Source organism: Phalacrocorax carbo, chromosome 7, assembly GCF_963921805.1.
Source record: "Phalacrocorax carbo chromosome 7, bPhaCar2.1, whole genome shotgun sequence".
In the NCBI taxonomy this organism is placed as follows: domain Eukaryota; kingdom Metazoa; phylum Chordata; class Aves; order Suliformes; family Phalacrocoracidae; genus Phalacrocorax; species Phalacrocorax carbo.
The window spans coordinates 22,260,152-22,284,791 of record NC_087519.1 but is presented as its reverse complement, the minus strand read 5'-3'; the positions used below and the strand labels follow the sequence as shown (position 1 = coordinate 22,284,791).

At 53.8% G+C, this 24,640-nt stretch overlaps 3 protein-coding genes across 4 annotated transcripts in view; 1 reads left to right on the top strand and 2 right to left on the bottom strand.

The window, feature by feature from the left end:
* The window catches only part of EDC3 (enhancer of mRNA decapping 3), a 29,769-nt gene extending 28,434 nt beyond the window's left edge, over positions 1–1,335 (bottom strand). Inside the window, exon 1 of the mRNA XM_064456822.1 lies at positions 1,228–1,335. The gene's annotated coding sequence lies outside the window, so the exon portion shown is untranslated. The remainder of the gene's footprint in view (positions 1–1,227) is intronic.
* A 1,697-nt stretch (positions 1,336–3,032) lies between these two features.
* On the bottom strand, positions 3,033–9,135 carry CYP1A4 (cytochrome P450 1A4). Of its 2 annotated transcripts, none has more exon segments than NM_001302368.1 (7): positions 3,033–4,469; positions 5,675–5,761; positions 6,360–6,483; positions 6,572–6,661; positions 6,923–7,049; positions 7,278–8,145; positions 9,041–9,082. In NM_001302368.1, coding segments are annotated over 6 exon segments (1,581 nt in total). In that variant the 5' UTR covers positions 8,124–8,145; positions 9,041–9,082; the 3' UTR covers positions 3,033–4,162.
* A 4,225-nt stretch (positions 9,136–13,360) lies between these two features.
* On the top strand, positions 13,361–17,628 carry CYP1A5 (cytochrome P450 1A5-like). Its single transcript, NM_001302363.1, is given in 7 exon segments — positions 13,361–13,489; positions 14,153–15,019; positions 15,464–15,590; positions 16,154–16,243; positions 16,332–16,455; positions 16,853–16,939; positions 17,194–17,628. Coding segments are annotated over 6 exon segments (1,593 nt in total). The 5' UTR covers positions 13,361–13,489; positions 14,153–14,161; the 3' UTR covers positions 17,501–17,628.
* The last annotated feature ends 7,012 nt before the right edge of the window (positions 17,629–24,640 follow it).

Sequence of the window (24,640 nt, the reverse complement as noted above, 5' to 3'; positions counted from 1 at the left end):
ATAACAATGTCTGGATTCCAAGATGATGGCTGATAAACAGCACTTTCAAAACACAGATAACACATCCCCAAGTATCTGCAGTAAAACTAAAACTTCATTCCCTTTCCTGCTTTTTGTATCTCTTTGAAGACAAGGAAGAGAGTTCAGTACACCACCTGACACACATCACCACCTCACAAGGATCCTTTTCAAAAACCATAAAAATCTATGTTGGCATGCAAATGTAAACCAAAACAAGGGAAATTCTTCATCTCAAAGGATCTCATTCTACTACTTTCTGTGCAGATCGTTTAGAAGAGGGAATGAACTACAAATGCAGTGAGTGATTTACTACGTCACATGTGACAAATATGAGCACACTTGTTTACATACACCTGGAAAGTCAAACCTCCCATCCAAGATTCTGCCTTATTTTCTGAGGTTTCTTTTCATACAAGTCAGTTATTTTATGCTCCCCCCATCTCTTATTACAAGTGCATATTACTGATATTCCTGCAAGTTTTAAAAGAAACTCAAGTCACGGACCTTATGCAAACACTCATGCGGCACTTAATAAACATAGTTTGTAAGCAATAACTCAGCAGGTGCCGAGTTGATAGCTTTGCACGCCGGGCACTGCTGCTTTAGAAGAAAGGCGTCACTACACACAGCCTCCCTGTCCGATAGATGAGTTAGCAAGGAGGTGGTTTACGAGGAAGGCAGCCACCGAGCCTACCCGCACTGTATGCGAGAGACAAGCTGGAACGGGATATATGCTCCCAGCGGGGCTCGTCTCCCCGGGATGTGTTGGGGTGGGCTGCCTCCAGCCTGATCCCAGAGCAAAACACGCCCCCCCCCGCCCCGGCAAACACAGCCCCACCCCAAATACACACACCCCCGCCCCCCAGGCAAACACAGGCCCCCCACCCCGCGTGGGCCCCGCCGCAGGCAGCCCGCCGAGGCCGGGAGCCCAGCGGAAAGAGGCACCCGGCCCTGCCCCCGCAGGCTCTTCCCCTCCCCAGACGCTCCCCCAGCCCGGCCTCCCCACGACGGCCCCAGGCACGCCGGGGAGGGCCTGGTGCTTCGCGGCCTTGCCTCACGGGAAGGCCGGGCGAGGCCCAGCTCCCTGCCGATGGCCACGGCTCGCCGCGGCCCACTACCGCCGGCCCTCCCGGGACGAGGGGGAGGAGACGGGGACAGGGAGGGGTCAGAAGCGGGGGGTAGGGGGGGAAAGCGCCGCCACCTCACCTGCTCCCGCCGATCGTTCCCCACCGCCTCCGCGACGCTCGGTGCTTCCGTCACTTCCTGCCCCGCGCCCCGCCTGGGAGCGGCACTCCAGCCACCAGCGGGCAACCATAGAGAGACGCGGAGGAGTTGAGATTGGGCGCATGCGCAGTAAGGCGGTACTCCGGCTGGGGTGGGAGGGGCGGGAACCGCCACTCCCGTGTGCAGCGCCGAGCACCCCCGCGCGCAGGCGCGGTCGGGGCCGGTTACGGTAGTGGGCGGCTGCGCGTCCACCACTGCAGCCTCCAGCTCTCCTGCGGCTCTGGCGCCCTGTCAGTCACACCTCCATCTCCCCAGTCACCTCTGCCTCACGTCCTCCCTCGCCTCCGTGGTGTACGTCATGTCTCCACCACCTCCATCACACCTCCACTGCCTGTCACCTCTCCATCACCACCATCGCACGTCCTCCATCACAATCTATAACCTCCATCCCACCCTTACCACCTCCATATCATCTCCATTACCTCCATTGCCCCTCCACCACCTCTGCAACACCCAGCATCCCCTCTGTGACCTCCATCACACCTGTCACCTTCCTCACACCTCCATCACCTCTGTCACCCCTCCATCATCTCCCTCCGACTCAGCAGAGGCACAGATGCATTCATCTCCCACTTTCTCCTCTGCTCCATTAAAATCAGCTTTCCCCTCCTCCAAAGCTGGAGGCTGTTTTGCTCATTACTCGGAGGAAGGAGCGGGTGGGGTGCTGGATCTGGGCACCGGCTGACCTTCCCGAGCTAAACAGCAGGCTGTGCTGGGGATGCTAATTAAAAACAAAATCATTACAATAACAGTCAGTAACATTAACACAAAGGCGAGCGAGGTCACAGCAGGAGGAAGGATCCTCTCCTTGAGAGAAGCCTTTCCACAGCACGGCCACAAAATTTAAAATAACTCCATGGTATAACAGGACCATTAAGAAAACCACTGAATTATTCATCTGCTCCTCACATCCTGGTGATGGATGGAGTAAAATATTAACCTTTCTGCACGCACTTTGATTCTATCCCTGTGTGGGGCGAGGGTAGCTCATGCCACAGAGCATCCCAGGGCAGGGATTTGGGGAGGACCACACTACTTTTCAGCAAAGACTGAATTTTGCCAGGATTCCTGATATTACACCCCTGTTTGAGGGCTTGACTAAACATTTCTGCCTCATGAAAATGTGCCTGTGGGGCAAAAACTGTTTCCTACCCTGCCAAGCTGGAAACCCCTGAGTGTGGGTCCCTGCAGGGATGTCACTTCAGGTATACACAGATCCCACTTTTCCATATTATCCTTTATTATTTGCACAGCAATTTAATGTTTATTGCCTTTTTTTTAAGGTAAGTTATGCAAAGCCTCAGACATAATCATGCTCCAAGAGGGGGAAGCATGGAACAGGCAGTGCCCCAAAGCATCCCTCCATGGACCACCTCCCAGAGGGCTGTGAAAGTGATATTTTTTTTTTTTTCCCCCCAGGGATAGAAGGGCTAGTTCTGATTTTTAGTGAAATCCTGAACAAAACCAGAGCTCAGCCTTACCTCTCTGCAAGTCCCAGCTGAAGCTTTAGTTTCTCTATATGCACACAGGCAGAAGACCAGAGCCAGTACACATGAGCACTAAAGATTTTCCCTAATGCTATTGGTGTCACAGCCTCAACAGTAAAGGAACAACCAGCTCATGTCTCCATGGGAAAAATCCAGATCCAACATACCCAAGTCAAGTTTAAGGATTAAAAAGAGATGTGGGATGACCCAGCAGTGGAACAAAACCAACAAGAACCTTAGGAAACTTTAATATAAGTATTTATTAGGTTACAAATACAGTGCAGTTTATATCCCAGCATATGGATGTACCTGTGTGGAATGCAAACAGGAATCGCTGCTCCATTTGCTATCAGAATTCACCTTCACGCTGGTTAAAGCGGACTGCAACAGATGCACTGCCTTACAGTGCATCTCCTGCAGTCCTCAAACCCTTGCTCCTCTTAGTAGTCTGAATATAGACATCTATTGCTTGCTAAAAAAATACCAGTTAAAAAAGCAGCAAATATAGTCTGAAAGCCAGAGGTGTTCTGCTGTGCCTCTTACTACTTCTTGTCCCTTATTCTCAGTCCTTTGATATTTACCAGGCTTCTTATTAGCTAAACTCCTAACATCTCAATCTGTGAGCAGCACTACTTTATACAGGTTGGTTTGTTGCTTCCCCACCCCCTGGTAGGCTGTCACCAGGGGTTGGTAGAAACACTCAGGGATTCATTTAATGAATTAACATTCAGGGAATTTAGCTGTGTGAGGGTGCCTCCAGCACAGGTCCACTCGAGATGGGTAGGGTCTGGCCTCTGCAGCACCTCAAGAGCCATTCAGCCAGCAGCTGGATCAGCGGGGGGGGTCCCTTCCCATCAGCACAAGGAGCTGAAGGCTCTGCAAAATGAGCTTGAAAGATTTTCACCTGCTGGGAAAAGGCTGGCCAGGTTTCTCAGAGAGGAACCTGCAGGTTTATTCCTATTTGGTGGATGAAGGGAGTTGCTCCCAGCAGCTCTGGCTCTGCCTGCAGTACTGGGCAGGACAAAGATACCCCTACTGACATCCCACACCGCTTCTCCCAGCCCAAAACATCCTCCTCCCCACTACAGGGCTGTGGTCCCCTTGGATCTTCCCAACAGGGATAGGCAGGCTGGACCTCTGGTGAGCTTTTCTGCAGGCAATGGCAATAGAGCTGCCGTAGGGACTGTGAGGAGCCCAACAAAGCTGGCATTATCCCTCCCCACTCACATTTACATGGAGATGAACAAGCCTCCAGTGAAGCAACACAGCGAGGGGTTGTGTTGGTTTCTACAAAGCATTAGCAAAAGCAGGCTGAGCATCTGACTCCAAGGGCTGGCTTTCTTCTGCAAAGTGATGCTTCCTCCCACAGCTTATGGAGAGCTCTTCATGGGGAAACGCCTCTTAATTGCAAAGCACTCACATTGCTTGTATTTCATTGTCAGTCCATACTGAGGAGTGATGTCTACCTCCTCCCCAGGGCGAAGGCTAAACTCCAGCTGCTGCAGCATGGTAGCCAAGAAAAGGAAGACCTCCCACCGGCCAATGGACTCCCCAATGCATCGCCTCTTCCCCAAACCAAAAGCCATCACTTTATCACTCTCTGTCCTACTTATTTCAGTCCCTGTGGCATTGAGAAACCGCTCGGGGTTGAAGGTTGAAGGGTCTTTCCAAAGTTTCCTGAAGCAGAAAGGAGACACACCTGAGCAAGTTGTTTTCACCCACCATGATGAGGACAGCAGTCAAAAAACTCCAAGAGAAAAGCATTGTGATACTTTCCCATTTCACCACCCAAAAACTTTGGCAACCACTATCCCTGATCTAAAATGCCAACTGTGTGTCAGACCCTTGTCTATTGAAACCTCTATTTCAAACTCGATTATGTTTGCAGATAGTGGAGATTGATTTAATTCAACATGTAATATCTAGAGGACCTGCAGTGTCAGATGAAAGGAGAACAAGAATCTTCTGCACAGAAATCAGTCAGCACCTCTTAAAAAGGCAGAACAGAGACCTGAGGGTTTTCACACCTTGAATCCTCCCAGCAAAAACTTCCCAGGCTGGCTGTTGTGAAGTGTCACCTGGGATATTCCAGTGCCTTAGCTGAGGATTTCTGCCTGGATATGAGGAATCCTCTCAGGCCCTAAGAAGGCAACATTCCCATTGCAATGCTCATCAGCATATGCAGGAGCAGAAGGGGTATTATAATATTTCTGGGCCATTGAGCTATTTGGATGCAAAGGTCTTGAGCTTCTGATCCAAAATACATGATCTGGGAACCACCTTCTGTGGCAATCTTCACTCAGCTTACTCCCCCCAGGAGGGTCGCTACTGGAGATCAGTGGAGGGGTAAGATGGGGCTTTGGTTTCCAGATGCCCTTTCATTCACCAAAGCTGATTATCAGCAATGACACAAGCCTATTGAGTTTAATGATAGTCACATCAGGACATTACTCTCCCTGAAAGAGGGAACCAGGTGGTTCCCATTGAGCACATCTGGAGCCATCAACCCAGATCACAAGGGCTGCTTGGCAGGAGGATCTACTGATGCCTGATTATTCAACAGCCCAAGCTGCCAACCCTCACATGTATGTGGAAAGTCCAGTGCGCTGAGGACATCACCACGCTACTGCACATAAATTGGGTAAGCCCTGGTGTTGGGGAGTAGCCGAATCAGAGACCAGATCAACCCAGAGCAGCTCCATGCCCAGGAGAGTGAATTCTGGGCTCAGTATCAAACCCACATAATTTTTGATCCAATCTGCCTTTTCCTGCCTTCACAACCCATTTGGCTTTTGGCATATTGCACTAAAGGATCAGAGGGATCTTAGTACCAAGCAAACCCCTTGCAGCCTGGATAAGTAGGGGGGATTTGGTGTACTCACTCATCATGATTCACTTGCCACTGGTTGATAAACACGCAGGTATCCTTGGGGATGTAATAGCCATTCAAGACCGTCGCTTTTGTTGTACTGAAAGAAATGCAGGTGGAATGGAAGAGAAATTAAGAGGAGACCTGCAGCGTCACGGCAAAATAAAGCTTGGCAAGTCCTAGGGGTGTTTCATTTTCAATGCCCTATCTGTACTCTTAAGACTGGCTAGGAAATCCCCAATTTTTATTTGGAAGACAAAATAATCTTAGTTAACACTTTTCCTCAAGCAGAAAGATTCCAGTTTCAGGAAGCTGGATGAGTTGAGGTGATTTCTCCCAAGGCAGGGGGAAATATAATCCCAGGGGTGTTAGCCATCACCCATCATCCCTCCACTAGTAAAGATTCTGGAGTGAAACCGCCCTCAAAGTGAAGGATTTTACCTTAGGAGGGCAAGAAGCCAAGCAGCTGCCGGCCCCAAAGGCAGCAGGTGCAGCCACAGGCACCAACACAACACAGCAGCTGCACTACCAGCAAGCCTGAAAGCCACAGGGAGCTTAAACACAAGTAATTCAGGCTCTACACTGCAATATTTCCCCATAGCAGGGAACAGTTCCCAGGCAATTAGCTGCCTGAACAGCACCTCCCAGAAAACCACTCCAAAAACCCCAAACAACATGTCAGCTACTTCAGCCCATACCTGTGTGGGATGGTGAAGGGAAGGAAGGAGGAGTGCCTGAACATCTCCAGGATAAACGCTTCTGTGTAGGGCAGCATGCCCCGGTCCGACAGCCTCGGTCTCCTCTCCTGGCCTATGGTCTGGTCTGTGGGAAGTCAAGAGGAGGGAGTAGGTTGGGGTCAGCTCTCGCCAGAGAAGTTCTGGCCCTGGAGGAAGCAGGTTCATGGACTCACCTAGTTCTTCCTGGATCCTCTTCTGGATGTCAGGGTACAAGGCAGCATACATGAGGCTCCAGGACAAGGCAGTTGCCACAGTGTCAAAGCCTGTATGGATAAGAAAAAGGCATTTAATTACCAAGAGATGACAGATGAACAGGTATTTACAGGTCCCATCACTCTAGATGTTTGCCATGTAGCAGTTCCCCATCAGCTGACACTGAAAAGGCATCTGCTCTGGTCACTGCTCAGGAGAATGCCCATGAGCCCAGCATCAGCTCCAAACACCCAAGACCGGCCAAGGTCTCACCCTGACAGCCCTGGTTCCCCCTCCCAGCAGAGAGGCTTTGCCCTCAGAATTGTTCTCACCTGCCCCAAAGAGGTCATTGACAATGCTGATGATCTTCTCATTGGAGACTGGGACATGGGCATCTTCCCCTACACTCTTCTCCTGGCAGTGCTCGATCAGGGAGTCTGTGATGTCCCTGATGTGCTCCTGGGGAAGAGCCAGTGGGTCAAGGACATCAAGGACACCCATGGCATGGGAAATATCTCCCTCAGCCATTGCTGGCTCCTGGGGGGATTAACTGCAGCTTTGAAAGCTCCAAGGAGCTTTCCTGAGCAGAGGTGATAGGATAAGGGAATATTCTCTTCCCCACCATTGCCAGACAGACAGCCAATTGTAGGCATCTCCACCCACATCCAAGAAAATCCAAGCTCTTACCTTATCAAAGCTGATGAAATGCTCCTGGACAATTTTTTGCACAAAGAAGCTGAAACGCCTGTTGATGTCCTTAAAGACCTGCATGGTGCGGCTGGGAAGATACCGGAGCAGAGGGATGAAGTCAGCAGGATTGCCAGAAGCAGCCACTTCCCCAAATTCATTGTTGAGGTTCACCAAGCTGAGCAGCTCTTGGTCGTTGTGGTCATAGCGCTTGCCAAAGCACATGGCACAGATGACATTGGCCACAGAGACCACTATGTACCGGTTAAGGTCAAAGCTCTTCCCCTCATCCATCAGCTGCAGGAACTTGATGACCAGGTAGTCAGCCTCCTTGGAGACATGCTCCTCCAGGAGGCAGGTAGAAGAGGAGGTGGGGCTGGGGGCAACAGAGAAGGTCTTCAGGGCGTTCTGGGCCAGCTTCCTGCGGGCTTTCCACACCTCCCCTGAGTCAGGGCTGAAGGCCAGGCTCTGACCATTCGAAATGTATTGGAAGCTATGGAGGTCAGGGCGCCCCATGAAGTCTTCTCCTTGCTTCACCAATGCTTGCCTGATGGTGTCCAACCCACTCAGCACCAGGACAGGCCGGGTGCCAATCCGCACCTCCATCACGTCCCCATACTTCTGGCTCAGCCTGGTCAGGGCCAGATGCGTGTCCTTCCTCAGCTCCAGCACGTTGCCAAGGATGGGGTAGCCTCTGGGTCCTGGGGGGCTCTTCAGCCCCTGGGGCACGTGCTGCTGCAGGGACTGGATGAGCAGGAAGACCAGGCAGAAGACAGCAGCTGCGAGGAGGACCTCGGTGGCTGAAACAATACCTTGGCTTTCCACCAGAGACATTGCAGCCTTCATTGCTGCTGGCACGCAGCAACCTCTGTAATAAACCAAAGAGACATTATGAAGGAGGGAAGGTCCCTGGAGCACCTGTTGTTTGAGATGCTTTTTCTAGCAACCGCACAGGACCAGAAGCAGGAAAGCTAGGCTTAACTTCTGATCCAGAACTACATTGGTTTTCTACACATTAGGAAACTGCTTTTAAGTGAAAGCAGTTTCTTTTTGCTAGCCACAAGTGAAAGGACAGGTCCCATGGCTTTTTCTCTGTATGCCAGTGTAGGAAGTGTGCTCTCTTAACTATAGGACCTTTCTTCCCTGCTGCAGTGTCTTTTCCAGAGTGCTTGACCATAGGAGAGCTGAATCCTCCTGAGTCAAGTTATCTGGTGTCTCATGCTGAGCCACTGCTCACCAGCAAACTAAATAGAGCATTGCCATGAATATCCCTGAAGATCTATGGCCCAGAAAGCTAACCATGGCTGTTGGGTAAAGCCAGCAAGCTGTAGGCACCTTGCTCCCAGCTCTGTCAGAAATCCCTCAAAATCCCATGCCAGGGGTAGGAAGAGGCTGGGTCTGAAATCCCACCCCTCCTTGGATTTGGTAGGGTGCTGCACCCTGCCATAGGACACCTTCACCCCAGTGAGTACAGCCTGGCTGGGACCCCCTCCCAGCCCACAGCTGTGGATTGCGGCCACCCCAGGGCAAGAGGAACTGTGGGATAAGGGTTATCCCCAGACCCCCCCCCAAAAATCACTATCCAACAGCTCTAGGAAGGATGCTGTAGGAGATTTGGGGAGCTGGAGAGGTGGGACATCCTCCAGCAGGGTACCCCCCAACTATTCATTTCTTGGTGGTGCCCTGGGGGAAGCTGGAAGTGCCCGTGCCTCCCTCTGGGAAGAGAGCCGTGCCTTGCAGTGAGCAGCCCCGACGGTACTCACCTCCAGAGCAGAGCGGCTGGGGGCCCAATCCTCCCAGCAGATACCCCGCTTACCCTTCGCTCCTGCTTTATATGCATCGCCGCTCGTTGTGATTGGCCCAGCAACCTGCCGTCACATGACCGAAGCCTAATCAAAGCTGACGTGCGTCCAAACTCCGAGATAACTAATCTAGACCCACACACACGCGCACCCCTCCCCGCAGGTGGCAGGAGAGGGGCCACGCAGCCCCCCGCTCCCACCCACGCGTGGGGTGCGGGAGTCCCGCTCCCCTGCGAGACCCACGCGTGGGGAGGCTGCAAGGCGGCCGGCGAAGAGAGAGAAAGAAAAGGGGAGGGGGGTCCCGACGGGTCGGGCGGGGGGTGCCGGTGTCCCCCGTGGGTTACAGCCCCACGAGGAGGCATCGCGTGCGAAGCGGGCGGGATGTTTGGGCAACCCGCGCCGCCCCGGTCCCTCCAGTCACGCTACCGGCAGGATCTTAAAGGCGCCGGTCTCGTACCCCGGTTCCGCCCCTGTCCCGGATTCCCACCCCTCCACCCTGGGCAGCGCCTCGATTCCGCTTCTTCCCCTGCCTCCGCAGCCCTCGCTGCAGGCACCCGGCCCCATCCAGCCCCCGCAGCCCCGGGATGTTCCAGGTGCCTGGACCCGCGGAGCGTGGGAAAATAGCCCCGGTGTGCGCGGTGCTGGGCAGGAGAGGGGATTTACCCACCCCCCCACGGGGCTCCGCGAACACGCAGTGATGAGCATAGACTCCCCCCTCCCCACTGCGGTGCTTTAGCAATCCGCCCCCTCCGCGGGGGCTTGCCCGCCGGTACCCTCCGGTAAAGCAGAGGGAGGAGAGGCGGGAGGGTTGGGGGTGGTGTCACCGATCGGTGCGTGTGTGTCCCCGTCCCCTCCCCGCAGCTGCGGGGCCACTCTGCTGGCCCACAGCCCGGATCTGGTCTCCGCGGGGAAGGGGGTGGCGGGGCAGCCCTCGCTGCTCCGGACCGGTTAAAGATTGTCCAGGTTCGCGTGAGAAGCGGCCATGCCCTCTGTCACCTCCTGTCTCCTGGGGACACAGTGGCCGGGAGGGGGAACGGGGGGGGGGGGGGGGGGGGGGGCGAGGTGGCACGGGGATGGGGCAGGGGGTGAAGCCGGAGATGGGGGTTCACGTCGGGGGGCGATGCTTGGGGGACCAAGGAGGGTCTCGGGCAGAGTTTGCAGGTCCTGTCCCCCCAGCCCCCATGAGGTGACAGGCAGGGCCTGCCCTTCAGGGAGGCCAAGGGGGACCAACCTGCACCCCAAATCTCACCCACCTCCTCCATCCTCATCCCTGGCCCCAGCCTGGCAACCGCGGGATGGGAGAAGGGCTGGGGGAGGGGCCGGGGGGGTCCCGCCCCACCGGGGGGTCCCAGAGGTGACACTGGGGACATCGCGTGCGAAGGGGCTCTGGACAGAACCGGGAGGGCCGCCCTGGTCACTCGCAGTCACGCTATGGGGGGGCGGGGGGAAATGCCTTTTAAAGGACCAGGGCGGTGGCCCCGCGTCCAGGAGCCTGGCCCGGGGTCAAAGTGGCGCCGGAGCAGCTCAGGATCAGCCTGTCGCGGTTGGCTGGGGGCGGGGGGGCTCCCCAGCACTGGGTACACTGTCGGCTTGGTCCCCTCTGCCACCAGATGCTGCCATCACCTGCAAGGGGACAGCAGCCCACCCTGCTACGCATGTCCCTCTGAGGGGATCCAGGCGTCCCAGCCCTCTCCCACCACGGGGAAGGGGGAAGACAGTAGTTTTCCACGGTGCAAAGGGGGGGAGGGTGTCTCAGGCCACCACCAATTTCCCCTTTGGGGTCCAGGGGACACCGAATGGTGCCCCGACTGCTCCGACTGTCGCAGCCAGGGCTGTCCATCCCCAGGGCACATGCTGTGCAATGCCCCCCGCGTTGCCTTTCCCCACCAGAAAGCTTGGGAGAGGGTCTGCTCGGGACACACGGACCACGCAGGACTCGTCGATCTAGACCCACACATACGCGCACCCCTCCCCACAGGTGGCAGGAGAGGGGCGGAGATGTTTCCACGCATGCTTGCACACACCGTGGCACCTCGTAAAACATGCACAGGCACCTATGCCCACAGCTCCTGGTGAACCCATGTCCCTCCTGTCATGTGTGAGGCTGGTGTGTGTGCATTCACTCCATCCATAGGTACACCCCTACAGGCATGTTGCTGCACATACAGACGACACGCACAGGTTGCACATGCAGAGCTGATGCGCGCCTGTGCTCTCCTGCAGTGCACACATGCACGTTTTAACACACAAACTGTGTGTCCAGTGCACACAAACATGCTGTATGTTTCTTATATCTGCATAAATAACTCGCCTACAAATGCACAGCACATTTGTGCTCTTGCATGTACGTATTTGCACATGTTCACATACATGCATGCTCTGCCACATGTACAGATAGATGCCTGCAGGCGCCATCGTCCTCTTGCTCACGTAATATCCTTGCATGCACATGCTGGCATGACCATATACACTAACAGACCCACAGGCATGCAGCCGGGATCCTCCCCAGCGCAGTGACCCACGGAGGGAAGCCAGGTGCATCTTGTGTGGGCCCTGCCAAGGGCAGGGGACCGGCAGCGGCCCTCCGGCTGCTCCCCTAGCCAGCTTCAGGGAGCCAAGGGCTCAGTGAGGGGCGGTGGCTGGGGTGGGAGCCCAGCACTGGGTGAGGATGTGTTTGGGGCGTGAGGCTGCCTGGCACGCAAGGCAGCAGCTCTTAACGCTGTTCTCATCAGGAGGCACCCAGCCCTTGCAGGGCTTGGTGGTGAGCATGGAGGAGGCTGAGGGAGGCAGGGAAGGGGATGGGGGGATAGAAGATCAATAGGTAAGTCCTGGGGAACCCCTCTCGTGTTCCTGATGCAGCTCCAGGACCCTCTCCAGCTTCTCCAGCGCTTTGGGACATGATGGATCAGGAGGGGCTGGTGCATGCTCTCCATCAGTGAAATGCCACTGAGGTCCAAAATACTGCTTGAGGGGCATAAATCTGCCCACCCCCATGCAGTGGAGCCAGGTAGATCCACAGGGATGAGAGATAATGGCCAGATCCAGCCCACGAGACAAGCCCCACATTATCCTGCTCCTGTGAAATCCCAGCCTGCCTCCCCAAAAGTGCTCCCAAGCATCTTCCTCGCTGGGAGGCATTGCCTGGCAAAGTCGGGGCTGGTAGGTCTGCAAGGTGCCTCGCAATTATCCGAATGAATATTAGCAGCCAGGGTTTTGTAACTGGTCTTGCCAAGCGTTAATGAACAGCATCCTTGCTATTAATGAGCCCGATTAGACCAGATGTTGAAAGCCTTTATTAGATATTAGCTCAGCTTTTACTTGGATCAAATTCCCACTGTAGTTTTCAAAGACTGAATGAAACTTAGGGCCGAGCCCCAAAGCTCTGCCTCATTCCTTATGGCTGATCAATATTCCCAGCTTATTCCAGCTGCACTTCCCAAAATCCTGAATTTTGCCCCAGCTTAAGCAGCAGCCCCACTTGCTCCCACATCTCCTGCCAGGTCGCACGCTGTGTTTTCAGAGGGATGAACTGCCCCAGCCTTGCCCTATGCTGTCCCTTTCACCTCTCCTATCTCTCTGGCTCACCTCCTCCCCTCTGCCCCACCACTCCTCTCCCTCACTGCCTGTTTGACACAGAGGAGCTGGGGGAAGTGAGCCAGCCGCCTTCTCACGCGAACCTGGGCAATCGTTAACCTGAGCCTGGCTCTGCCGCTGGGCCAGAAGGTCTTGCCACCTCCAGTCCCGGGGCACAGAGACCTGCCAATAGATTCCCCAGGGTTGGAGAGGGCTGTGGCCACGGATGCCTTGCTGCAAACACATCTCCTTGCTGCTGGAAGCGTCCAGAGCCTGCAGCTCACAGAACCTCCAGAGCGGCCATGGAAGTAACAGTCCTCTCTGTGTGCTGGGAACAGTCTGATCAGCCCAGGAAAGGTCTTTGGGGGACAATGCTGGCACCTACATGCCATGGGGCAGTGATGCCAAGAGTGTGTCCTCCAACCTCCCCAGGGCAGGGCTTTGGGACCCCCTTCTGCCTCCCAGTCCAGGGCTCTAGGGCAGGCATGTGCCCTGGGCAGGAGAAGTCACCATTCATCCCCCAGAGCCTGTCTGAGCTGAGAAAATAACTTCCGTGGCTTCTTGGGCTGGCTCCAGCCAGGCTCAACCCCGTTTGTTAATGGGTAGCTATTCCCCTGGGCTTTCATGCCGTGACCCCCCCAGAGATAAGCACCTGGCTGTGCAATGAGGGGAGCACATATAAAGCTGTGTTCTCCCAGGTGGGAGGAGAAGAAGGTCCAGGTGGCAGAAGAGGATCCCCTCTGCTCCCCAGGGCAGGCAGCCGCCAGACACCCTCTGCCTATCTTTGCTAGTAGCCACAGGCATAAAACCAGCCCTGTCTATCACAAGGATCTGCAGGTAGGGGGGGGGGTGTGGGTGTGTGTGGGTGTGTGTGTGTGTGTGTCTCTGTGTGTGTGTGTGTGTGTTTTTGAACATGGGTATATGACCAGAAAGGTCATATTTGGGTCTGAAGGAGAAATTCATGCACCAGGCTCTCCCCTCCCTCCCCTGCCCACTCAGTGAGCCATGCGTTCCTGCAGGGGAGCCCCACGGCATCGCCGCTCCCCATGCCCCTACACACTGGTGGCCACCCAGCAGATCCAGCCTCCTGGCTATATATCCTCACAGATTTGGTGGACATTGTGACAGCTTCACTGAGGAGTTGTTGTTCCTCTCCTCCTGCCTCCCTGCGTTTTTTTTGAGTTGCAGTTTTCTGTGCCTTGTTGCAGACACTCTTGCCTGGGCAGGAGCCATGGCTGTACCAGTGGGTGCTGGGGTATTTGGCAGGGGAAGGGGTGCCATCAGGGGCTTCAGGGAGGCTGAGGTTCTTCTTAAGTGATGGGTGTGTTTGGAGTCTTTATAGGTCTCCAACTTTTGTGCCTTGCAAGCCCCAAACTGCTGCTCCATCACCCTGAACTGTTTAAGGGCACTCAGTGCCCTTTCTTACCACCTGGAATATCTGCGGGTCTCAACCTCTTGCTAATCCTGTCTCTTTGCCACACTTCTGGTTAACTCTTTTAGGGTTTCTGCATGCCAGCAGCAATGAAGGCTGCAATGTCTCTGGTGGAAAGCCAAGGTATTGTTTCAGCCACCGAGGTCCTCCTCACAGCTGCTGTCTTCTGCCTGGTCTTCCTGCTCATCCAGTCCCTGCAGCAGCACGTGCCCCAGGGGCTGAAGAGCCCCCCAGGACCCAGAGGCTACCCCATCCTCGGCAACGCGCTGGAGCTGAGGAAGGACACGCATCTGGCCCTGACCAGGCTGAGCCAGAAGTATGGGGACGTGATGGAGGTGCGGATTGGCACCCGGCCTGTCCTGGTGCTGAGTGGGCTGGACACCATCAGGCAAGCATTGGTGAAGCAAGGAGAAGACTTCATGGGGCGCCCTGACCTCCACAGCTTCCGCCATGTTGCCGATGGTCAGAGCCTGGCCTTCAGCCCTGACTCAGGGGAGGTGTGGAAAGCCCGCAGGAAGCTGGCCCAGAACGCCCTGAAGACCTTCTCTGTTGCCCCCAGCCCCACCTCCTCTTCTACCTGCCTCCTGGAGGAGCATGTCTCCAAGGAGGCTGACTACCTGGTCATCAAGTTCCTGCAGCTGATGGATGAGGGGAAGAGCTTTGACCCTTACCGGTACATAGTGGTCTCTGTGGCCAATGTCATCTGTGCCATGTGCTTTGGCAAGCGCTATGACCACAACGACCAAGAGCTGCTCGATATAGTGAATGTAAGTGACCAGTTTGGGGAAGTGGCTGCTTCTGGCAATCCTGCTGACTTCATCCCTCTGCTCCGGTATCTTCCCAGCCGCACCATGAGTTTATTTAAAGATTTCAACAAGCGATTCCTCCATTTCCTACAGAAGATTGTCAAGGAGCACTACAGGACCTATGACAAGGTAAGAGCTTGCAGGACCCTCACCTGCACCAGAGATGCGTCCCCACTCCCTGCCTCTCTCTATTAGCAAGTTGGTTTTCTTCTTGCAGCCAAGTGTCAATGGACATTTATGTGCTTGCAGGTATTGCTGCATTTAGCAAGTCCAGCTGTAGTCTCACTCACCCGTAGTCTTTCCATGTGCAATCCAGTACTGCAGTCCTCCTTCTCCACAGCCCTGTGTGATAGGGCCAGTTTGTGGGTTGAACATCTGATCTGTGCTGCAGGTTCCCTGGACAACCATTCCCTTGTTTCATAGGTTGCAAAAGCAGTAGGTACCATAGGGGCTGAAAGATGATGTTCTCCAGAGCTCATATGACCCTGGTCTCCCCCAGCATCAGGCTGTTGCTCAGTAACACCCATTCCTCCACTGGTTCTGCTGCCATGACTTGTTTTCTCTTCCCCTCAGAACAACATCCGAGACATTACTGACTCTCTCATTGAGCAGTGCCTGGAGAAAAAAGTGGAAGCAAATACTGCCATGCAGATCCCTAAGGAGAAGATCGTCAATCTTGTGAATGACCTCTTTGGAGCAGGTATCTTTATCCAGCAGTCCCTCAGCAACTGCAGATTTTCTCAGGCTCCTAGTCTTATAGCTCTGTCTGACCCATCTTTGTCCAAAATCAGGCAGCCAGACTGGGTTTAAGCACTTGTTCTCTGGCTCACTGGTCTTCCTCGACATTTCAGGGACACACCTAGAAACCAGCATGGGACCTTGGCTCTGGAAAGAGGCTTCAGGGAAAAGGAAAGGGCACAGCTTATACCTCAGTCAAGCTTCACAAGCCAGGGTGTCTTTTCCTGGTTGAGGGAAATGTCTATTGACTGATTCATCTTTGAGTTACTCTGTGGAAACTCCCCCGATTCCAGAGAAGTTACACAAACCTAACATAACCCAAGGGTGAATCAGGGTGAATGAGAGCAGAATATTTTAGCAAAGTTTTCTCCAACAGGATAGAAACCCAAGTCTTACAGTGTGCCCAAGATGTCCTCTGCCTCCTTAGCCATCCACGACTGCTCCATGTGATGCTTAGGCAGCAAGCCAAAGCATGTGCTCTGTGAGTTGTGCATACCTCTTCTATGTGTTTTCTGCTTTGACCAGGCTTTGACACTGTGGCAACTGCCTTGTCCTGGAGCCTCATGTATCTCGTGACATACCCCAACATCCAGAAGAGGATCCAGGAAGAACTAGGTGAGTCCATGAACCTGCTTCCTCCAGGGCCAGAACTTCTCTGGCGAGAGCTGACCCCAACCTACTCCCTCCTCTTGACTTCCCACAGACCAGACCATAGGCCAGGAGAGGAGACCGAGGCTGTCGGACCGGGGCATGCTGCCCTACACAGAAGCGTTTATCCTGGAGATGTTCAGGCACTCCTCCTTCCTTCCCTTCACCATCCCACACAGGTATGGGCTGAAGTTGCAGAGGAGGTGGAGGGACAAGGTGGTCTTGAGGCATCTTGTTACAGCCACGCTGGCAGCAATGTGGTGAGAGGCAGAGAGATTATTATTGACTTGTAGAATGATGGCTTCATCATGGACACGGGGTGCTCACAGCTCTTGTGCAGGGCAATGTGAGAGCTCCCAAAGAGCAATCCTTGCCTTCTGCTGACTTCACTGAAGATACTCCACCCAGCTCAGGTAGGGGTTGCCCAATCCAGCTCATGGACAATGCAACTGCCCCTCATAAAGCCATCGTTGGGATGCATCCTTATTTCAGCAGTATCAGGAGCAAACTAATAGTCCCCTGAGGATGCAGAAGAGCCTTTTTGCTTCGCAAACTCACAGTCATTTCTCTCTCCAGCACAACCAGGGACACAGAGCTGAACGGCTACTACATCCCAAAGGACCGCTGCGTGTTTGTCAATCAGTGGCAAGTGAATCATGATGAGTAAGTACCTTCAGAGGCAGAAAGCCTCCTGCACTCTGCACTAACATGCAGGCCACTTCCTGCAGAGTTATATTCCTGTGCAGACATGGGGTCAGCCTGCTTTAAAAGAAAAAGGAGAAGGTGAGGTATCTACTAAATTCAGGGATATTTTTACGGACAGCTGCCCCTGATCCCTCTGAGCTACCACCTTCCAGTGTCCTCTTACACCCATGGCTAGGAGACATCGTCTCAGCATCTGATGTTTTCCCTTCCAGGAAACTTTGGAAGGATCCACTGACCTTCGACCCAGAGCGTTTCCTCAATGCTGAAGGGACCGAAGTGAACAAAGTGGATGGGGAGAAGGTGCTGCTTTTTGGCCTGGGGAAAAGGAAGTGCATTGGAGAACCCATTGCCAGGTGGCAGGTCTTCCTTTTCCTGTCCACCTTGCTCCAGCAGCTGGAATTCAGTGTCTGCAATGGCAAGAAGGTAGACATGACCCCACTCTACGGACTGACCTTGAAGCACAAAAGATGTGAGCACTTCCAGGCCAAACAACGTTCCCCCATGAAGAGCACCAACTAGAGCAGTGGGCTTATCCATTGCCCAGACATCACCAGGAGGCTAAGATCTGGGTGTACTTGTAGCAAAGCTCGGTCTGGTACAACTTTATGGGATGATATAATAAATGAAGCCTTGTTCACTTTGTAGCATTTCTTGCCTTTTTAATTTTCCAGCATTTCTAGTGTTGGATACTCCATCAAACATTGGATATTCCATCACATCTAGTGTTAGAACCACAAAGCACATTTATGGGGTGTGTGAACTGTCTTTGGCTAGAGGGAAAGAGAATGTACCCAAAACCACATGGTCTGAATCCCATTAGGCTATATTCTTTTGGAATTGCTCTTTGATAGCTGAAGGACAGCCAACCCATGCCATATTCCCACAGCCTCCATTGATGTTTAAGAGCTTGGCTGAAATGATGCCCAAATCTTGGGTGGAGATGAGGATGATATTGAGTCCAGCCAGTATCACAACTACCAGACTAATCAGAGGACAAATTTTCAGTGTTTGAAACTTACCTTCACTGTAGTTGTGTCTGCAGGGAAAAAAGCCCTTGGAAATCTTGGAAAAGCACTAATACTTCTCCAGGTCCTCTAAGCACCTGCTCCCTTGTTTCTACACTGTGTTTTTAATTGGCTAGCTGACTTGTCATGTCACGCTAAGATCCCATTCAGGAGAGGTTTATCTTTGTCCATAGAGAAGCTCAAAGGACTTTAGTGCCTCTTTGAGAAACTATCAGGCAACCTTGCACCAGGGGTTTTCCTGCTGCTCATATTACTTTCTTCAGAAAAATGACAGGGATCCTTCAAACGAACCAAGCTGGAGGAACGCCTCCCTGGAGGGACCAGTGTGTTGGAGCACTTCAGCCACCTTAAGCCTCATTAGCCACAGTCCCTGCTGGCCCTGAAGGCCCCTCTCATCGCTGTAGTCACCAGATGTTTCTGTGCTGGGCCAGTGATGGCTGTGAAGGGTTTGTGTCTTACCATGACTGTGATGGCTGCCAGTCCCACTGTGCACCTGGCACGAGTTCTGCAGTCCACCTGGGGTGAGAAGGTCTACCAAACCCAAGAGGCTCTCCCTTGCTATTGAGAAAGTCAAGCTGCTGGTATTCTGGGCTGGAGCAAGGGTGTTTTCACAACGGAGCAGAGAAGGAGAACAGGACTTTCTCCAGCTGAAACCCAAGAGTTTACATTGGCTGCCAGTCAACCCATGCCAGCAGAGCCAGATGTCTCCTCTTCAACTTGCACGCAAAGACATATTAGCCAACCCAGTACCTGGCAAGCAACGATACAGGTATAACCATCCAGTGCAACATGCACCACTCTTGAATCTGTTCCCATGGGTAGCATCTGCTCAACCATAGCCCCAGACCCTGACCAATGAGAGCTCCTTTCAGGTCCAAATACCAATCATTCATCATGCATTGCACAAAAACTTCCAAGAAGAGACAGAAATGAAAGAGTGTGTTGGGGAAGAAAATAGGGAAGCCGATTGCCCAAGATTTCAGGGAGATTCCAGCTAGAGCAGGGAGGTGTTCAGACCTGCTAAACAAGCCTGAATAAAAAGGAGTAACTCTGTATGTCCAGGTCCTGCCTGGTCACCAATTTGTGATGAATCATTGAGATGACACAGTCTCAGACCCACCTGAATTCACTGAACCAGACCGAGTAGCCTCACTCCATGTCACACTGGCTTTGTCTTCACCACTCAATGTCACAATCCCAATATTGCAGGAAAAACAAGGGTGAGGACCGGAAGGTCCAAACTGTGGTTTGAGTTGCAAGCTATCAGAGGCCTTGGAGGAAAAGTGGAAGGATGGTTTAGGACAACTCATGAGGTCCATCAGCCAAATAACACCTCCCCTACCAGTCACAAGAGCCATAGGTCAAGGCAATAGTCATGAACCACCTTTCCACAAAGGACATCCCAAAGCTGGCATTCATCCACTGAAGGGGAAGGTGGGATCATCCTGGATGTGGATCTGGGTGTCTCAGTGCCTAACCTGGTGATTCAGAAGGGCACCAAGACTGACAGGGACTCAGCAGCAGCATGGCACGTCACCCCCGTGGGGTGGAGAACCTCTCATGGACTTGGTCCGGTGACTCCAGCTGCAGTGGGAACATGCGATGCTGATGCTGGCATAGGACCAGAGGCCCTGTTTGCTGGAGCCATTGCGTGACTCTCTTGCCCTGAAGGCTGGCTGTGTTTGCTGATAAGGCCACAATAAGCAAGGGCAGATATAAAGAAAGAACAGTAGGAATTTTTTTTTCTCTTTGGAGAGGAGTGCTTTATAGCCCTGGGGCAGATAAGCAGATTAATATTAACATTACTAAGGTGAAACAGCCCCTTGTTGGTGGAAGGTCTGCCCAAGATATATTTATCATGGGCTGATTGCCTCCCCTGGGGACACTGCTGCCAGACTCCATTGGGTACAGGCTGGAGACCAGAGACCTGGGTGAAAAAGTCACCCCAGTGTCAGGATGGAGAAGGGGAAGGGAAGAGGCTCAAGGGGAGAGAAATAAGTAGGCGGTTATCCTTCCCCACTCAGCCCTTCTCTTCATGGTGTCAGAGGCAAAATGCCCCACTTTACAAAGCCGCAACTTCATTTGGCATCTCTCCCTCCCCCTGATGCCAATGGAGACTTCCCATGCAGCTGTGGAAGACCTTTCTGGGCAGCTTGCACAGGCAGGAGGACCCCCTGATACCTTGGTCTGATGTCCCTGCATGCACACATCTCCTTGGACATCCTGGCCCGTTCAACAGTCTAGTGACCCCAGGTGAGGTCCGACTTTTCTTGCTGGGGATGCCACCCTGATCCCGAGTCCAGGTGCTCTGCCTGCTCCTGGAAAATACGGTTGGACAAGAAAGCTGAGCAGACTCCTTTACCAGATATTTTCTCTGCCTGGTGTCTTGGCAGCCACCAGCACACAGGGAGGAGAGCAGTGAGCATGGCCCAAGCATTAAACAAGGTACCCCAGCTCTGCACTGCTCTTTGCTCTGGAGCGGAGCTGCACCCCCAGATCCACTCCCTTCACCCAGGGACCCTCTGCGAGGAAGGGACGGGGCCCCCTGCTCCCTTTCAGGGGTGCAGGAGCTCTTCACCTCCTCCTCTTCCCCATTGCCTCCTGACTATTGTCATGAAAGCCCCAATTGCTCACAGTAGGTAAGGGGCTCCAGCTCCCTATCTTTGTCTTTCACTTAATCTTCCTCAGTTAAGCCCTCCAATTACTCCCTGGGTAGCTTGCAAGTGCCATGAGGTCGTGACTGGAACTGGGGCGGTGATAAGTCAGGGGAGCTTTTATCACCCCATGGCCAATTGCTTTTATTGTTAGTTTTAAAATGAATCAGCAGACCAGCCATGGTAGCTGGGCTCCAGCTCTGCTTTCAAAGTGGTGGACGCTCCCAGATAGCTCATTCCTGCCAGGAAAGGTCCAGGAAGCTGCACAACTTAGCCCTCAAGCTGAGACACCTGCCTGGTGCTAGCATTCAGGGTGGTGGCATCTCCTCGCCAGGAAAACCTGCACCCAGCCCCAAAATGGGCTAGAGGAGCCTCTTGTGGCTCTTCCTCTCAGATGGAAGGAAAAGGGGAATTGCTCCAACACTTAATGACCCTTCGTGTTAAAAGCACATCCTGTATTTCTAACTTCTTTCCTTTGGCTGTTTGTTTATTCTCCCATGAGATCTGTTATTGGGAATCGTCTCCTTAAGGGGATTAACTCTTGGGTGTCTCCCTTGTGCTTCTTGTCCCCAACAATGGTGACAGTCCCTGGACATCAAAAATATAATCTCCTGGTGCCTAGAGCTTAAAATAAAGCTCTAAATTTCACCTTAAACTCTGTATTTCTGAGCCACGCATGCTTTCTTTCTGCCAGTGGTTTTGGGAACACCTCCCTCTGAGCTGGTAGCAGCTGATCCTCTAAGCATGGTGGGCTTTGCCCTAGCATCCCACTTGCCCCGTTGCACGTCAGGCCTTGGGAGCTCCTCCCCATGGAGAAGGAAAACGCCAAACATCACTCTTCTCCTTGCAGTTCTGCTTCTGGGAGAAAGCTGGGCTCCCCCATGCCTTGAACCCCAGGAGCAGCTGCTTCACAGTGGGGATAATGGCTGGTTTCTGCCTTTTGGGGGAGAAAACCTCTGCTCAGCCTTTAAGACTGGGCAGCTTCTGGGGTGCTGGAGCTGGTGGGACCTTCCTCTGGTGAAGTTTCCTTCTGCGGTGGGTTGAAGAAGATGCTGATCCTCTGCTCAACCCCAGCTAGACCTGTGCATGGAGAAGAGCTTGAGATGACATAGCTGGCCATAAGCTGGCCATGTTAAACTTGCTAAGTGGCTCTGCCCCTATTTTGTGAGGGCTCCCAAATTAGTACGAATCTTTCTTCCTCCTCCCACCCTTCACCTCCATCTTCTCTCTGGAAAGCAGACAATGTGTGGGCTGATCAAGTGCCCCATGTCATCAGAGGTACGAGTTACCTGTTCATCAGAGAACATGAAAGTGGGTAAGGATGGAGTTTGTCCCTGGTTTAAGAAAGGAACAACAGAGATGCAGAGATAACTGCTCCCTGCACACAAAGCACTGACAGAAGAAAGCTCCGGGCTCCTGGGAATGGCCTCACACCTGGCTGTCTCCCCACCCTGGTATGGCCATGGGCATGATTTTCCATGAGGGGCAGGAAAAAAAGGGAGAGATGGGGAGCAGCCCTGGAGACACATCTCCACAGAGCTGGGAGTCACCAGGTCACACAAGCACTGGCAGCATGAGCCAAAAGCCCGTGGAATTTGGGGTGCTCCTCAAACCCAGCCTCAGCAGCAGGAGACAGGCTGGACAGCCAGGATGCATCCGGGGCTGGCAGCCACCTCTATGTGCCCAAAGTTGGCGCAGGGCCTGCTGGTGGCAGGGTGGCACCGGCTACCACAGAGCAACGGTATATCTGGGGGGGTCACACAGGTGGATGGGCTCTCATCTCCCCCCCATAGGCCCTTTACTAATTGGCCCCATAATAAGGGGTCCCAGTTGGCCACTCCAGTCTCGTGCCCCTAAAATCAGCTCCGTGAACCCCATCAGGGTAGGTAGAGCAGGACTGGTGTTAACCCCACCCCACGCCGGGTAGGAGCGGACACAGGCAGAGTGGGGAGTCCAGCCTGATCCCACGCTAGAGGTGAAAAGCCACCCACCGAGAGACGAGAGACGGCAACCCCAACCTGCTCCCTTTTGGCTTTAATTAAAACCATCCTGGAACCGAGGGTTCTCCAGGAGAGGCTTTGAAATGAGGCTGCCCTCTTCACCCAAGAGGGTTTTTGGGGCTGGCATGGGGGAGGAGAAGCCCCCCGAAAGCCAGGGCCAGCTGCTAGCACTGTTGCAGAGGGAGGGGGTAGATTCCTAATTCACTTTGGTATTTCCAAAGCATTTTTCTCCCCCCTTCACGGGCTCCACGAGTGCCTTTTGTTGCTGAGCAGAGAGGAAGAAGGGGTTTTATCACTGCTCGGAGTTTTTTTGGGGAAGCCCATTTGGGGAGGGGGATCTATAGGAGACCAACCCCCCTGCAGAGCATCCCATGTCCCCCATCACACTAGCTCTGGGAGCTGCAGAACCAGCCAAACCCGGTTCCCTTCAGGGTTTTTTTCAGCTCGAAGGTGAATTCTCCAGGGTCAAATGAGCTGGAAGCTTTTACGCCGGCTTTCTTCTGGTGTTCCCAGCCACCGCCTGTGGATTCTCCCCTGTCTAGTACATCCATGGCAGCAATCCTCCCCTTTCCCTGCCCACCACTTCTCATCCAGCCTGCGCTGCCTGGATCCCTCGGAGGCACCAAACCTGCTGCCCGGCAGGGACTAAACCAGCCAGGGTTGCAGAGAAGAGGCAAATCGCCCATACTTTGCTCTCTTAAGCAAAGGAATGCCGCCTGGTTGGGAACTTATTCTCAGCTCCTCCTTGGCCACAACATGCTCTGTTGCTTTTTTTTTTCCCCTTTCTAACATTTTCCCTTTCCCTGCTGTTTCCCACCAGCTAAAGGGCCCCCTCTCCTGGTGCAAGGCAAGAAGGCCACCCACGTCTCCTGGCGTGCCCAAATTCATCGGTCCCTTCCAGCCAGGGGATAACCCACCCTCAAGCCAAGACCCTTCCTAGGAAAAAGTCCTGGCCGGGACATTGCAGCAAGCTGCACCCAGAAGATTCCCCTCCGGGTCTCTTGCATGGCCCAGCCTCAGCCATCATTACCTGCGTGACCCTTCCAGCCATCCCTGGGGATGCTGATGGTCTTGGGGCTTTGGGGGTGAGAAAAAAATGCCGACAGCAGCTCTGAGCGCTCATGTCTGTGCATTTCCTGGGGTATTTCTCTATTCCTAAGTCTGATGGAATGGGAAAGCCTGGGACTGGGCATGATTCCCAACCAAGCTGGGTTCATGCCTGGTCTTTTCATCTGAGACCCACCAGCTCCATGGTGCTTCCCAGCCCCAGGGAGGAGGGGCTCCTGGATCTGGCAGTGCAAGGAAGGGCCTTTCTGGACTTCTAGTTACTATCACGTTAAAAATCAGCTCAAAATTCCCACCTGCTGATGGGAACACCTGGAGGGAAAAAACAGAGTCTCAACCCCCCTTTCTCCATGGTCTCTGGTCCCCGTGGCTGTGTCACCCCTGTGTACTGCCCACCGGGTGGGGACCTGCGCAGCAGTGGGGTGGGGGGGACAGCCGGCAGGGCTGTGTCTGTCCCAGTGGATGAGACCTGGCAGGAAGAGGGCAGGCAGGAGCAGGCAGCACTCTGGCCCTGAGCTGCAGGCCACCTGGTGGGCTGCGTCTTCACCCTGGGAAGTGATGTTGGGTTTGTGCATGTTGGGTGTGCAAACAGGTGTTGGCACATGCATGCACACACCATGCACACATGCTTACACACCCAGCTGTGTTGATGCATGTGCAAGCCCGGGTGGGTGCACTGATGTGTGCGTGGGTAGGTTTGCACTTGCATCTGTGGGTGCATTTCTGGTGCAAACAGATGCATGAGCTGGTTTCATTTCCTCCCAGGACCACTCTGTTCAGGGGCTGTGCAAGGATGAGCCTGTTCCCCACCTTCCCAATGCTGAACGAACCTACCAGGACCCAGGGGAAGCTTGGGGCAGCGAAGGCCCTGGGGTGCCTGGCTTCAGCAGTGGGTCCCAGGCTCTTTCCCACATA